This window comes from Narcine bancroftii, chromosome 4, assembly GCF_036971445.1.
Source record: "Narcine bancroftii isolate sNarBan1 chromosome 4, sNarBan1.hap1, whole genome shotgun sequence".
NCBI classification, from domain to species: Eukaryota; Metazoa; Chordata; class Chondrichthyes; order Torpediniformes; family Narcinidae; genus Narcine; species Narcine bancroftii.
Window position 1 is genome coordinate 222,147,845 of NC_091472.1, and position 13,604 is coordinate 222,161,448.

At 47.5% G+C, this 13,604-nt stretch overlaps 1 protein-coding gene across 4 annotated transcripts in view; it reads right to left on the reverse strand.

Moving 5' to 3' along the window:
- Window positions 1-13,360, reverse strand: part of LOC138761614 (insulin-like growth factor 2 mRNA-binding protein 2) — a 77,516-nt gene extending 64,156 nt beyond the window's left edge. For 2 of the 4 annotated variants that reach the window (XM_069934018.1, XM_069934017.1), the window contains exons 1-2: window positions 13,154-13,360; window positions 11,234-11,294 (exon numbers count right to left, since the gene is read on the reverse strand). In XM_069934018.1, the coding sequence (XP_069790119.1) occupies window positions 11,234-11,294; window positions 13,154-13,325 (233 nt within the window). In that variant the 5' untranslated portion in view covers window positions 13,326-13,360. The remainder of the gene's footprint in view (window positions 1-11,233; window positions 11,295-13,153) is intronic. The other 2 variants (XM_069934019.1, XM_069934016.1) reach the window with 2 other exon arrangements.
- Between the last annotated feature and the right edge of the window lie 244 nt (window positions 13,361-13,604).

The following is a 13,604-nucleotide window of genomic DNA, read 5'->3' on the forward strand; positions in this document are numbered from 1 at the left end:
CCAGGTCTGTGTTTTCAGACACTGTTCTCTGCACTTCCATCGCTCCCTGATCCCAGAATTTGACTGCACAAGAACTCGGAATGTTGTGCACATGGCCAGGTGCATCACCTCTTATCCATGGCAGACACATCTGTGTGAAGTGCTGCCTTAAAAAAGCAGCCAACACCATGAATCACTCCCATCTCCTTGGTCACAGCCTCTTCTCATACTCCCTTTGTGCAGCAGGTACAGGAGCCTGAAGACCAGCAGATTCAAGAAGAGTTTCTCTCCAACACCGATCAGCCTCTTGACCTCCCCTTTTACACTCATCAGGGATACCACAGATTGACCCCCTGCTCCATTACAAGGCACTTTTTTTTTGCCCCTGGCTTATGTGAATATTTATATCTATCTTGTGTATTTATTGTCTCTTTCAGTTAAGTTTACCGTACTAGTTTTTTCTTTACAGGTCCCTGTTCAGCTGTGGCATGTCAGTTTGTTGGGGCCTCTGTGCATTGTACAGTGTGTATGACAATAAACTCATCATCATCCTCAATCGTCCCCAAGCCCCTCTAATCCCACGGACTTCAAGTTCACCATTCTGCTTGGACATATAAAATGACAGCAGTGCACATGGACAGTCTCCTCGTCTCCTTCACATTACCCTTCACCGATGCTGCTCTGAACCTCACAATGGAATTCTAAACCCTGAACATCCCCACACACAGACACATACACAAACCCAGACACACACGCGCACACACACAGATCCACGCACAACCACATGCAGAACCACGTAGACACACACATACAAACAGACACATACATGCACAAACACGCACACGCACACACAAACGTACGTACGCACCTACAGTCAAAGGTCCCATGGAGTTTAGGTTAGGGTTAGTTCTTGTGGAGTTGGCACTTCCGGGGGTAGGCTCCGTGTGAGAGATCGTTCCTGTGGGGTCAGCGTCATGTTAGGGGTAGCTCTCGTCGCTTCATTCCTCACCCCCCAGTGAAGCCCAGGGCCACTCCAACAATGACATCCTCCCTGAATTTTGTGCTATTAAACTCAACAGCTAATATTCATTATAAAATTATGAATCACAGTAAAGTTCTGACTAAAAATAAATCTGCTTCCAGAAAACTGCGCAGCTTCACACTGCCACTCTGAGCCTAGTGTTTTCAATCCTGCTGAATCGTATGATATCACCACCCCCCCCCCCGCCCCCCCACCACCACCAAAACAGGTCATGCTAACGTTCAGAGTAGGTTTGTCAGCGCTGGTTCAAATGGAGCGACCAAATCATTTTACCAGAGCACTGCAGTGTTCAATTAGCAGAGTTGCTGCTGGGAACACATCACATTTAATTTAACTTCCATTGTTTATTTCCCATTGTGCGTCCTGTCCAAGAGAAAACAAATTTAAACCTCGATCTTCACTATTCTGAATTCAGACAGCAATAGCCTGTTAAAACTAATTTTTTGGATTTCTTTTTTGGTCGATTCATTTTGGCAAAGCCCAAGACAGAAAATTGATCATATTTCCATTCCTCTCCTTTTGGAAAAATAGGGCAGCCCAGTTGGCTTCGTGATTAGCACAACGCTGTCATAGCGCCAGAAAACTGGGTTCGAATCCAGCGCCGTCTGTCAGGAGTTTGTACGCTCTCCCTGGTGTCTGCGCGAGGTTTCCTCTGAGGGCTCCGGTTTCCTCCCACCAGAGGTTGTAGGCTAGTTAGGTGGCACAGGCTCATGGGCTGGAAGGGTCTGCTAAGGTCTAAATTTAAATTTAAATAAATTTATCCATTTTCTCACTTTCCAGATCCTTTCTCAATCAACACGGAATTGACTAAAATTGTTTTAAAGTTTGCAGACAGTTCAGTCTGACACATCCAGCATGCTGAATAGCAATCCCACACTCCTTCACAGAGCTGCTGGGGACACTCAGCAGGTCACGCGACATCCAGAGGAAGTGAAAGGTGGTCGAAATCAGGAAAATTCAGGCCGAAACACTGGTGACCCTTTACCCAGGATGCTGCGTGACCTGCTGAGTTTCTCCAATATGGTTGTGTGTTGCCCTGGACCCCGCCGTCTGCAGACATTATGGTTGAATTCTACCCTGTGGCTTTTTCTTCAACTGCATTCTCTAAAATTAGAGAAATTATGAAATGCAAATCTTTAAATTTAACCAATTGATCCTGCACTTTTAGTGTCATTCCTCCAGGACTTGCCAAGGATCTTCAAAACTGTCGTCAACTTAGAAAAGACAGTCCAAGAAAGCAACTAAGAGGGGAATTAAAACAGATGCCAGCAAGACTTTGCAGGCGAGGCAGCTCCTCTGGGTGAGAAACAGAGGTGAGTTTCAGGCCAATAGACCTTGGGACAGAATGCCGAGCATGGGCGTGCTCTGAGAAAATTCTGGGAAGTTATAATCCCTAAAATGTAACAGCTTTCACCGCCTGAACCGTAATGGAACAACATCAAATCACCAACTGGCATTGCGGACCAGGGAGGGCGGAGACACAGCATTGCCCTGCTGGGTCCTTCTGCCTGGCCTTGATGCTGATGGCTCCGCACAGTCTTTAATCGGTCCATTGAAGGAGCTGACGGTGTTTTTTTTTTAATTTAACATCCTGTGCCCAAGATGGCGGTGCCTGTGCCAGGCAGCGTTCCACAACGATTTGCAGGCTCCATGGGTAACAGATGACCAGCGCAGGGCACCAGAAACAAAGAAAACACCCCCCCCCCCCACTGTTGAGCAGTAGAAGCCTGACAGACGACCCTACAGGAGGGCGACCATGGTGGTAAACCAGTAAGGGGCCCCACGCAGGCAGCCGGTTGCCAGAGACTGGCTCGTGGAAACCAGGTAGTGGAACCGGGATTCGAGAGGGTGCTGAGGGCAGGAAGGGCTCCCGAAGAGCCTCGGGTGCTGAAGGCTCCCTTATTTTAATTGGAGGTTGGGATCTGGAGCTCGGGTCACTGACGAATCGAACAGGAGTCTGTTCAATGGAGGTGAATCCATGGACGCTCAGTGTCTCCGAAGGGATTCCTATTATTAGAGGGCACCGGGGCAATGCTCATGGCGACTCGGTTTGCCTTATAGCAGACAAAGGTTGATGTACATCATGTACATTACATTTTTATGAATTATCAATGTCAATAAATGGAACCTTGAACCTTCAAGCACGAATCCAGTTTAAACCTCACTGATAACCAGATAAACAACCTGAACTCACCAGATAGAACGCACGACCAAGGATGAGAGCCTACAACTCTGTGCTACTCATGAACAGGCATTTAATATTTATATTTATACACATCAATAAACTTTATTTTGAGTTAAATTGTATTTTTGGTTGGAGTATAATAAAAGGAGTAAATTTGAGGTCCAAATAAAAATCCTTTCCTCCTGCGGGAACCCTTGAAATTGGGAAAGCTGGCTACAAGTCGGAAACTTGAGAGTAAAACTGTAAGGAGGGTTTAAAATTCAGATGGAGTGCATTTTATGAATTGACCAGCGCTGGAAAACTTGTGAAAGCAAAGCTGGTGGAAATGCACAAGGATCTAATGCACAGAATAAGGGAGAAATCCCCCTCTCTGAAACTCCAAAAAGAAAACCAAGAAGAGCTAACTTGCCTTTTGACTGTCAGCTGCATTTCTGGAATCTTCTAATTTAAAATCACATGAAGCCCACAGAAGAGAGTTCCCAGGAGTGCACTGTGCCTTCCCCCGCCTGCCAACTCAGCGAAAAGCCCAGTGCCACCTACATTTACAGCCCCTGGCCAGGTTAGTGACCATTTCGTCTTAGGATGCACCTTGTGCTCTGGTGAGGTTCAGGCGCCATCTATCCTGCCCCACAAAGGCACCCCTCCAACATCTCTTCTCACTTCATCACCCTCCATTTGCAAATTGTAAATGCACAACTGCTTTTCTTGAAGGACGAGGTTTGCAATTGTTGCCGAGTAAGTCAATCTTATACCACCATTTTCAACTGCACAACAGGAAGCTCGCAAGCCACCACCATGAGAATTCAGGCACCGAGGCTAGGCCAGTCCAGGTCAAGCTCTCGTCTTCAGGGAACAGATGCACACTGCAAATGAACTCACTCAGCATAAATCACAGGACTGTCCTGGCCTCAGAAATATGTCGAAGATTTCATCCCCTTGCATCAAACCGATTGTTTACTCTGAGCTACACGCAGCCAGTGGCAAGGAATTTACCTATTTGAAAGGGGGAGGCTGGAACTAAATGTTTACAATCTGGAAACTAATTTTCTCTTGTGACTGATCTCTGCAGTTTATAACTGATAAATACTTAGCTATAGTGCGGAATATTTAATGCACTCAAGATACCTTTTCATAAAAAGTGTCTGAACAATCTTTTTTTGGGTAAGGAATTTGAATCACATTTTTGTAGTGATTTAGACCATAAGGAGCTGAAGTAGGCCATCTGGCCCGACGAGTCTGCTCTGCCATTCCATCATGAGCTGATCCATTCTCCCCTGCCTTCTCCCCATAACCCTTGACACCCTGACTAATCAGATACCTATCGATCTCTGTCCCAAACACACCCAACGACCTGGCCTCCACAGCCGCCCGAGCTAGCAGAGCTGACCTCAAAGCTTCTATATTCCCCGTAAGATCTTTCTTTTTAAAAGGATAAGAATTGGGAAAATAATAATCATTTCTGAAACTGAACAGAGGAAGGAAATTTGTCATCTCAGCTGGTGCACTGAAACACTCACTCAAGTTCTTCAAGCTGAGTGAAACATCTCATGGCGTTGGGTGGAGATTCAAGTTCTGCAGATACCGAAGGCGAACCAGGCCACCGACCATTAAGATGGCTCTGCACTAGTTCTTCCAACTGGATTTCATCCCCGGTCACAGGAAGACAATTTTGAGACACTCCAGTATTTTTTAAAAAAAGTCAAACAGCATACATTAAAAACAGAATTGTCCTCAGAGAACTTTTAAATAAAGTTGCAGGTTCCAGAATCTCAATGAACTCCAGGTTCTTTAACCAGTAATATATGTTCTCACAGATAAAGCAGGTACAAACACAAAACTGCAGATGCTGCGATTGTAGTAAAAACACACGGGAAAGCCGGAGGAATTTGGCCCGCCCTCCACAAGGGCTCAGCCAAAACATTATCTGCCAGACCAGCTGAGCTTCTCCAGCATTTCGGTCTGTTTTTATAAATATATAAAGCACCTCCTCTTCAAAATAAAAACTTGGTACTCTCTTTAAAATAAAATCCTAAATTGCACAGTCAAATATCCTCTCCGTCACAAGCACAGAAAATATATACATTGACAAAGTGGAACCAACTCTGGTTTGGTGTGTAAAACGAGCAGAATAAATGCCACAATAAATGCCACACTCTCGATAAAAGAAAAGCACTTTTTTAAATATAAATGTTTGCAGCACCTCTGCTGGAGTTCAGTGGGTCGAGCAGCTTTAGTGGAGAGAAAGAATGGACCAACATCAAGGGCCAGAACTCTTGACCCATCCTTCACCCACTGACGCTGCTCGAGATCCTCCAGCAGACTGTGTTTTGCTCCAGATTCCAACATCTCCACTCTCTCACCTGTCCTCAAAAAACCTGTTCTAGAATTCCCATCTCATTCATAAAAAGGCCATACATTTTCTGCAATGTATCCTTTGTATGAAAATGTCAATTTCAAAGATCTCAGCAAAGCTTCAACATGAATCACTTCTGTTTATACCCTAACAAGGAAGCATCTTCATACTCCAAGCTGGGCAATCAATGATGTTTCAGATACCTCACCTCCTGTTTAGTTACCATGTCATACTGTGCCGTGCATACTGTTCTGCTTTCAGTTTTTTTTAATGCCACAATGAACGATCTCATTTCACATACAATTCCCACATCCTGATTCCTTTTCGGTCCAGATATGTATTCCCAAAAAAAAAGAAAATTGTGCGAGTTGTGGTTCTTTTTTTAAGAGGAGGTGTGACTGATGCCTGCAACAGTAAGGTACTGAACGGACATATCAGGCACTGTGAATGGGGTGGGGTGTCTCCAGCAGAGTACCAACTTTTCAACCTGGAGTTACCAATATTTAGTTGCTACCAGTGTCCTGCTCCCACCCCTGCATCTGAGCAACACCAAACACAACATGACTCACAGCTCAAGACCAATGTCATGAAAATGCTCTCGCACACCCACTCTTTGAAATGATCCCACCCATGCTTATTCAGGCTTTACAGAGGAGTTCAAGAAATATCAATAGTAGGGGCAGATCTGTATAAGTAATGTGAACAGTGTAGATCACTGCTGAGATATGGTGGGGAATGGAATCCGAAACACAGATACAACAGGTCCCAAGAAATCTTTCATCTTGGTTGACAGAAACACCCCAACAGCAAGGACAACTTACCCTGAGGTGCCCCACGTCCGACAAACACAAGCACACAACCACAGTCCTTTAAAGTCAATCTTTCATTTTCAAATTCCCATCTGCTACCCATCAGAATAGGGTTATAATATCAGTTTTAAAATATATCGTACAAACACAAGGATGTTGGCACCTTCACAACACGCCATCATTACGCAGACACGTGCGCACACGCACGTACATATGCAGACAAGCACACACACACGCAGGCCGAGATATGACATGTGCATAAATGCTCCATACATCTACATACATGCAAAATACACATGTACAAAGTTATTTTATTTTTTTTAAATTGTGGTTGCAAATGCAGTCATTTTGTGCATAAATGTATGTGCATATAAATAGTTTATAATAAAATGACTGCATTTACAATCACATGGTTTACAAAATGACTAGTGGTTTACTAAAATGACTCTCTCCCAACAGGTCACCCTGCTGCTCTGACACATTCTATGATGTATTCCCTATTCCCAGATAAACATTATATTTATTAAAGTCCTGGGGCATTAATCAGAGACAATTGGGAAACTTTTAAAATGTCCAGTGCCAGGGCAAATCTTGACCAGAAGCCTTTTGTCCTTTATTTGTGATGTGATGCATCAGAAGGAAACATGATCTTTCTGCCTGGGGAGCGGTGGTCAAGGATTTCAAACCGAATTACACACAAGCCTTTATCCAGAACCTTTGGGGGACAGTGTGTTCCGAATTTCGGAAAGCCAGATTTAAGCCCACCTGAACTGTGCTACCATATCCACCCCCAACTCCTTCCAGTCGCGCTACCTCTCTCCCCTCCCCCCCTGCTCACCTGACTCGCGCCGCCGGTCTCCCCCACCCCCCGCGCCGCCAGTCTCTCCACCTCGCCCACCTGACTCACACTGCCATCTCTCTCCCCACTTGCCGAATTTTGGAGCTTCCTAGATTATAGATGTCCGGATAAAGGATTGTGTACCTGAAATAAGTTTTAAGGGTGGATAATAGAGGGGGTTTCGAATTTTTTGGATTGAATCTCTCAAATCAATTCAGTTAATACAGGTTGCTGCCAATAAACACAATTCCTACCATTTTAGGAAAACAATTAAAAAGGCATAAAATCAGTTTTACATCTCTGCTCTTTCAGCCTGTGCTAAACCACATTTTCTTGCCTATCCCACTGTCCTGCACCCAGTCCATCACCCTCCATACCTCTCCCATCCTTATGTCTGTCCAAATTTTCCTTAAATGTCAAAAATTGAGCCCTCATCTTCCACTTTAGCTGGCAGCTCGTTCCACACTCCCACCACTCTCTGAGTGAAGAAATTCCCCCTCATGATTCCCCTAAACTTTTTCCCTTTTCACCCTTAACTCATGTCCTCTTGTTTGAATCTAACCCACCCTCAGTGGAAAAAGCCTACCTACATTTACTCTGTCTATTTCCCTTCATAATTTTAAATACCTCTATAAATTTCTCCCCTTATTCTTCTACACTCCAGGGAATAAAGTCCTAACCTGCTTAACCTTTCCCTGTAACTTAGTCCCTGAAGTCCGGACAACATCCTAGTAAATCTTCTCTGTACTCTTTCAGTCTTATTGATATCTTTCCTGTAGTTAGGTGACCAAAACTGCACACAATTTTCCAAAATTGGCCTCACTAATTTCTTATACAACTTTACTATAACATCCCAACTCCTGTACTCAATACTTTGATTTAGGAAGGCCAATATGTCAAAAAACTTTACAACCCACTTTACCAGCTGATCCAGATCCCTTTGCAAGCTTTGAAAACCTTCTTCCAGTGGCGGATTAACCATTAGGCTGAGTAGGCTTAAGTCTGGGAGAAAGTGGGGTTTGAGAGCAAAAAATTTTTTAAAATTTCACTGGTTCTCAACTCTTTTTCCTTTCCACTCACATACCAGTTTAAGTAATCCTTATGCCATCGGTGCTCTGTGATCAGTAATGGATTCCTTAAGGTGGGATGTGAGTAGAAAGAAAAAGGTTTGAAAACCTATTTTAATTGTCCCTAATTGACTCATTATGTGCAGGGTTTCAGAACTCCAAAGGAAATGGGCCAATGACAATTTTACTCAAGCAAAATATTTCAGTAACAATTGGGTCTGGAGCAGTGATTCTCAACTTTCCCTTCCCACTCACATCCCACTTTATGCAATCCTTTACTAATCGCAGAGAACCGAAGGCATAGGGATTACTTAAAGTGGGATGTGAGTGGAAAGAAAAAGGTTGAGAACCACTGGTTTAAATTGAGTGTACACGTGAGTATTTTGGATGATATTTCAGTACTTTGCATGTATTTCTTTCATATTTGAAATATTACAAATACTATTTTGTTTTTCTAAATTAGGCTCCAAACATATAAACATTTAGAAGTAATGCTTTTAGGACTTCGTACTGCAGCCATGAGATTGTGTTTACCATGACGACATTATTACGTCACGAGTTGGCATTAACATGCGCATATACTGGTTAAAGACAGGGAGTGAAGCCTGTTGGAATATGAATGCTAGTATTGTGAAATCTGTAAAATATGACAGTAAACAGAAACGTTACTTTAGTAAGTCCATGTTTTACCGCTCCCTTACAAATAGCGAGAAAACCAGAAGTTGGCTGTGCTATTCTCCAAGCACAGGCAAGGCATTCGTTTTAATTGCAACTGTTTTCAAGTGAAGTCCATGCTTGATTACTTGATAAAACCAGACAGAACACGATGACATTAAAGCACTTCTGGAAAGGGTTGCTGATACAATTAAATTTCTTGCTTCTACATGTGTCATTGTACTACAGATTATTTAACATAACAACATCGCTTTATTCTATTCAACAAAGGGTGGAGTGGGAGGCAAGGTCAGAGGAAGCCTTGGGGCCCGAGTGGTAGTTAATCTGCCGCTTCTTTCTTCACTGTCCACAATGCCTCCAATCTTAATGTCATCTGCAATTTACTAATCTAATTTACCACATTATTATCCAGTTAATTAATATAGACGACAAACAACAATGGTCCCAGCACTGATTTCTGAGGCACACCACTAGTCACAGGCCTCCAGTCTGAGATGCAATCATCCACCACTACTCTCTGGCTTCTCCCGTCCAGCCATTGCCGAATCCAGTTCACCACTTCACCGTGCGTCTGAACCTTCCTGACTAACCTCCCATGTGGAACCTCAACAACATTCTCAGCCTTTCCTGGTAACCTCCTTGAAAAACTCACTAAGATTGGTTAAACACGATCTAACACGCATAAAGTCACATTGACTATCCCAGAGCAGTCATGGTTATCCAAATAGTCGTATATCCGATCTCTTAGAAAACCTTCCAATAATTTACCTACTATTAATGTCAGGCTCACCACCCTATATTTTTCAGGGTTACTTTTGGAGCCTTTTTTAAACAATGGAACAACACGAGCTCCCCTCCAATCCTCTGGCATATCACCCGTGGCTAAGGACATTTTAAATATTTCGGCCAGACCCCCTGCAATTTCTACACTAGCCTCCGCCAACATCCGAGGGAACATCTGGTCAGGCCCTGGGGATTTATCCACCCTTATTTGCTTCAAGACACCAAGCATTTTAATCTGTTCCATAACCTCACTGCTTGTTTTCCTTACTTCCCATGACTCTGTGCCCATTTCCTGAGTGAATTCTGATGAAAAAAAACATTTAAGATTTCCCTCATCTCTTTTTGCTCCATACAAAGCCGACCACTCTGATCTTCAAGGGAACCAATTTCGTCCTTTACTATCCTTCTGCTCTTAATATATCTGTAGAAACCCTTAGGATTTTCCTTCGCATTATATTTTAGCCTTCCTGATTTCTTTCTTGAAATTTTTCTTGCATTTTTTAAATATATTCCTCAAGTACTTCATTTACTCCATTTTGCCTATACCTGCTATGCACCTTCCAAACCAGAACCCCAATATCCCTTGAAAACCATGGTTCCCTATGCATGTGAACCTTGCCTTTAATCCCGACAGGAACATACAAACTGCATACTCTCAAAATGTCGCCCTTGAAGATCATCCACTTACCTCGCACATCCTTACCGGAAAACAATTTATTCCAATCCATACATTCTAGATCCTTTCTCATTCCTCAAAATTTAGCCTTTCTCCAATTTAGAATCTCAACCTGAGGCCCAGACTAATCCTTCTCCCTAATTAACTCGAAACTAATGCCATTATGATCTCTGGACCCAAAATGTTCCCCAACACATACTTTTATCACCTGTCTTGTCTCGTTCCCTAAAAGGAGATCCAGTATTGCGCTCTCTCTAGTTGGTACCGCTATATATTGATTTAGAAAACTTTCCTGAACGCATTTGACAAACTCCAAGCCATCCAGCCCTTTTACAGTATAGGAGTCCCAGTTGATATGTGGAAAGATAATATCCTTCACTTTCACAACCTTGTGTTTCCTGCAGCTGTCTGCTACCTCTCTACAGATTTGTTCTGCCAATTCTGGTTGACTATTAGGAGGTCTATAATACTAACCCACTGAGTGTGGTCATACCTTTCCTGTTCTTCATATCCATCCATATAGCTTTGGTAGACGAGCCAACTGGATTGTTCCAGAAGATAGAAAATAATATTCCCTCAACAATTTTTCCTCCCTCTTGCACTTCTAAAATAAGACCATTCAAAAGTTTGCTAACTCATTATTGCCCTTTGATAACACACAGTTCCTTGATTGAAACTTGCACTGGGGTTATTTTTAATACATTAAATACACAGGACTTTGGGGGCTGTGATTACACTGGCCCACAAATCTAATTATGAAGTTGACGGAGGAGGGGGACTTAATCAAACCAGAGATCAAATGTGCACTGCAGTAAAGGTCGCTCACCTCTGCTTCTTGGGGACAGAGTAGTCTACTTGGATCACCTTGCCGTGGAGCTCCACTTTGCCTGTGGAATGACAAGGTGTCATTGGGTGACTCACACACGCCTGGATGCCAGGACGGAGCCAAGTACCATCCCACCACAAGCGGCACAGTCCCGGCCGGGATGCGATCGGCCTTTCCCTATACAGGGCAATCTGGGGCCAGACCGTGACTGGACATTGAGTCTGTCCATTCACTGCAGAGGCCTCGAACAAACCATTGAGCACGTGTATTTCTGTGTGGGTCTGTGCTGTCGGGAGGGGGGGGGGCGATAGTGTGCGGTGGGGGGGGGGATAGTGTGCGGTGGGGGGGGGCGATAGTGTGCGGTGGGGGGGGCGATAGTGTGCGGTGGGGGGGCGATAGTGTGCGGTGGGGGGGGCGATAGTGTGCGGTGGGGGGGGCGATAGTGTGCGGTGGGGGGGGCGATAGTGTGCGGTGGGGGGGGCGATAGTGTGCGGTGGGGGGGGCGATAGTGTGCGGTGGGGGGGGCGATAGTGTGCGGTGGGGGGGGCGATAGTGTGCGGTGGGGGGGGCGATAGTGTGCGGTGGGGGGGGCGATAGTGTGCGGTGGGGGGGGCGATAGTGTGCGGTGGGGGGGGGCGATAGTGTGCGGTGGGGGGGGCGATAGTGTGCGGTGGGGGGGGCGATAGTGTGCGGTGGGGGGGGCGATAGTGTGCGGTGGGGGGGGGCGATAGTGTGCGGTGGGGGGGGCGATAGTGTGCGGTGGGGGGGGCGATAGTGTGCGGTGGGGGGGGCGATAGTGTGCGGTGGGGGGGGCGATAGTGTGCGGTGGGGGGGGCGATAGTGTGCGGTGGGGGGGGCGATAGTGTGCGGTCGGGGGGCGATAGTGTGCGGTCGGGGGGGCGATAGTGTGCGGTCGGGGGGGCGATAGTGTGCGGTCGGGGGGCGATAGTGTGCGGTCGGGGGGCGATAGTGTGCGGTCGGGGGGGGCGATAGTGTGCGGTCGGGGGGGGCGATAGTGTGCGGTCGGGGGGGGCGATAGTGTGCGGTCGGGGGGGCGATAGTGTGCGGTCGGGGGGGCGATAGTGTGCGGTCGGGGGGGCGATAGTGTGCGGTCGGGGGGGCGATAGTGTGCGGTCGGGGGGGCGATAGTGTGCGGTCGGGGGGGCGATAGTGTGCGGTCGGGGGGGCGATAGTGTGCGGTGGGGGGGCGATAGTGTGCGGTCGGGGGGGGCGAAAGTGTGCGGTCGGGGGGGGCGATAGTGTGCGGTCGGGGGGGGCGAAAGTGTGCGGTCGGGGGGGGCGAAAGTGTGCGGTCGGGGGGGGCGAAAGTGTGCGGTCGGGGGGGGCGAAAGTGTGCGGTCGGGGGGGGCGATAGTGTGCGGTCGGGGGGGGTGTATGGGTGCTCAATAGTGCGCGATGGGGGGGGGAAGGGGTATATTGCAACTGTGTGTTCATGTGCGTGAGGCGTGCATGTGAGTGGGACGGCAGTAGAGCACGCACGCCTGGACTTCTCGGCCCGTCCAGCCCCTCCTAGCCCGATCCTCCACGGTCCCGATTCGCGGCCACTTTGCTCCCGAGCAGCTGCTTCACAAGTCTGGACTCCTCGTCCGAGGATAGCCACCGTCCCGGGGCTGCAAGCCGCGGGCTCCTCGACGCCGCAACTCCGCCCGCAGTTCGGCAATAAAATCGGGAGCAAAAAATGCCCGGAAAAATCAATGAGGGAGCTGGGACCGCGCTTCGGGCTCCGGCCCCAATCCGCGGCTGCCCCACACCTGGAGTCGCCGGCCCGCGGGAAGGGGGGGTGTCGGGTGGGCAGGAACCGGGGAGAGAGGGGAGGGACGGGAGAGCTGGGCTCCAGTGGCCAGGGGCGAGCACTCCTCCCCCCACCCACACCCCCGGGGAGCCGCTGCCCTCACTCACCGGACAGCGCCTCGATAACCCTGATCGCCGCGGGTTGGTCGGGACACTCCGCGAACGCGTAGCCGCACTTGAGCTGAACTTGTCCGACCGACAGCTTCCTCTCCCCGAACAGGCGCTGGATGTCAGCGAGGGTGACGGCCGGGCTCAGGTTGCCGATGTACAACTTCTTCATCGTGTTTCCCAACTCCCCCCCCCTCTCTCTCTCTCTCTCTCTCTTCCCCCTCACTCTTTCCCCTCCCCCTCTCTCTTCCCCTCCCCCTCTCTCTTCCCCTCCCCCTCTCTCTTCCCCTCCCCCTCTCTCTTCCCCTCCCCCCTCTCTCTTCCCCTCCCCCCTCTCTCTTTCCCCTCCCCCCTCTCTCTTTCCCCTCCCCCTCTCTCTCCCCCTCCCCCTCTCTCTCCCCTCCCCCTCTTCCCCTCCCCTCTCTCTCTCTTTACCCTCTCCCCTCTCTCT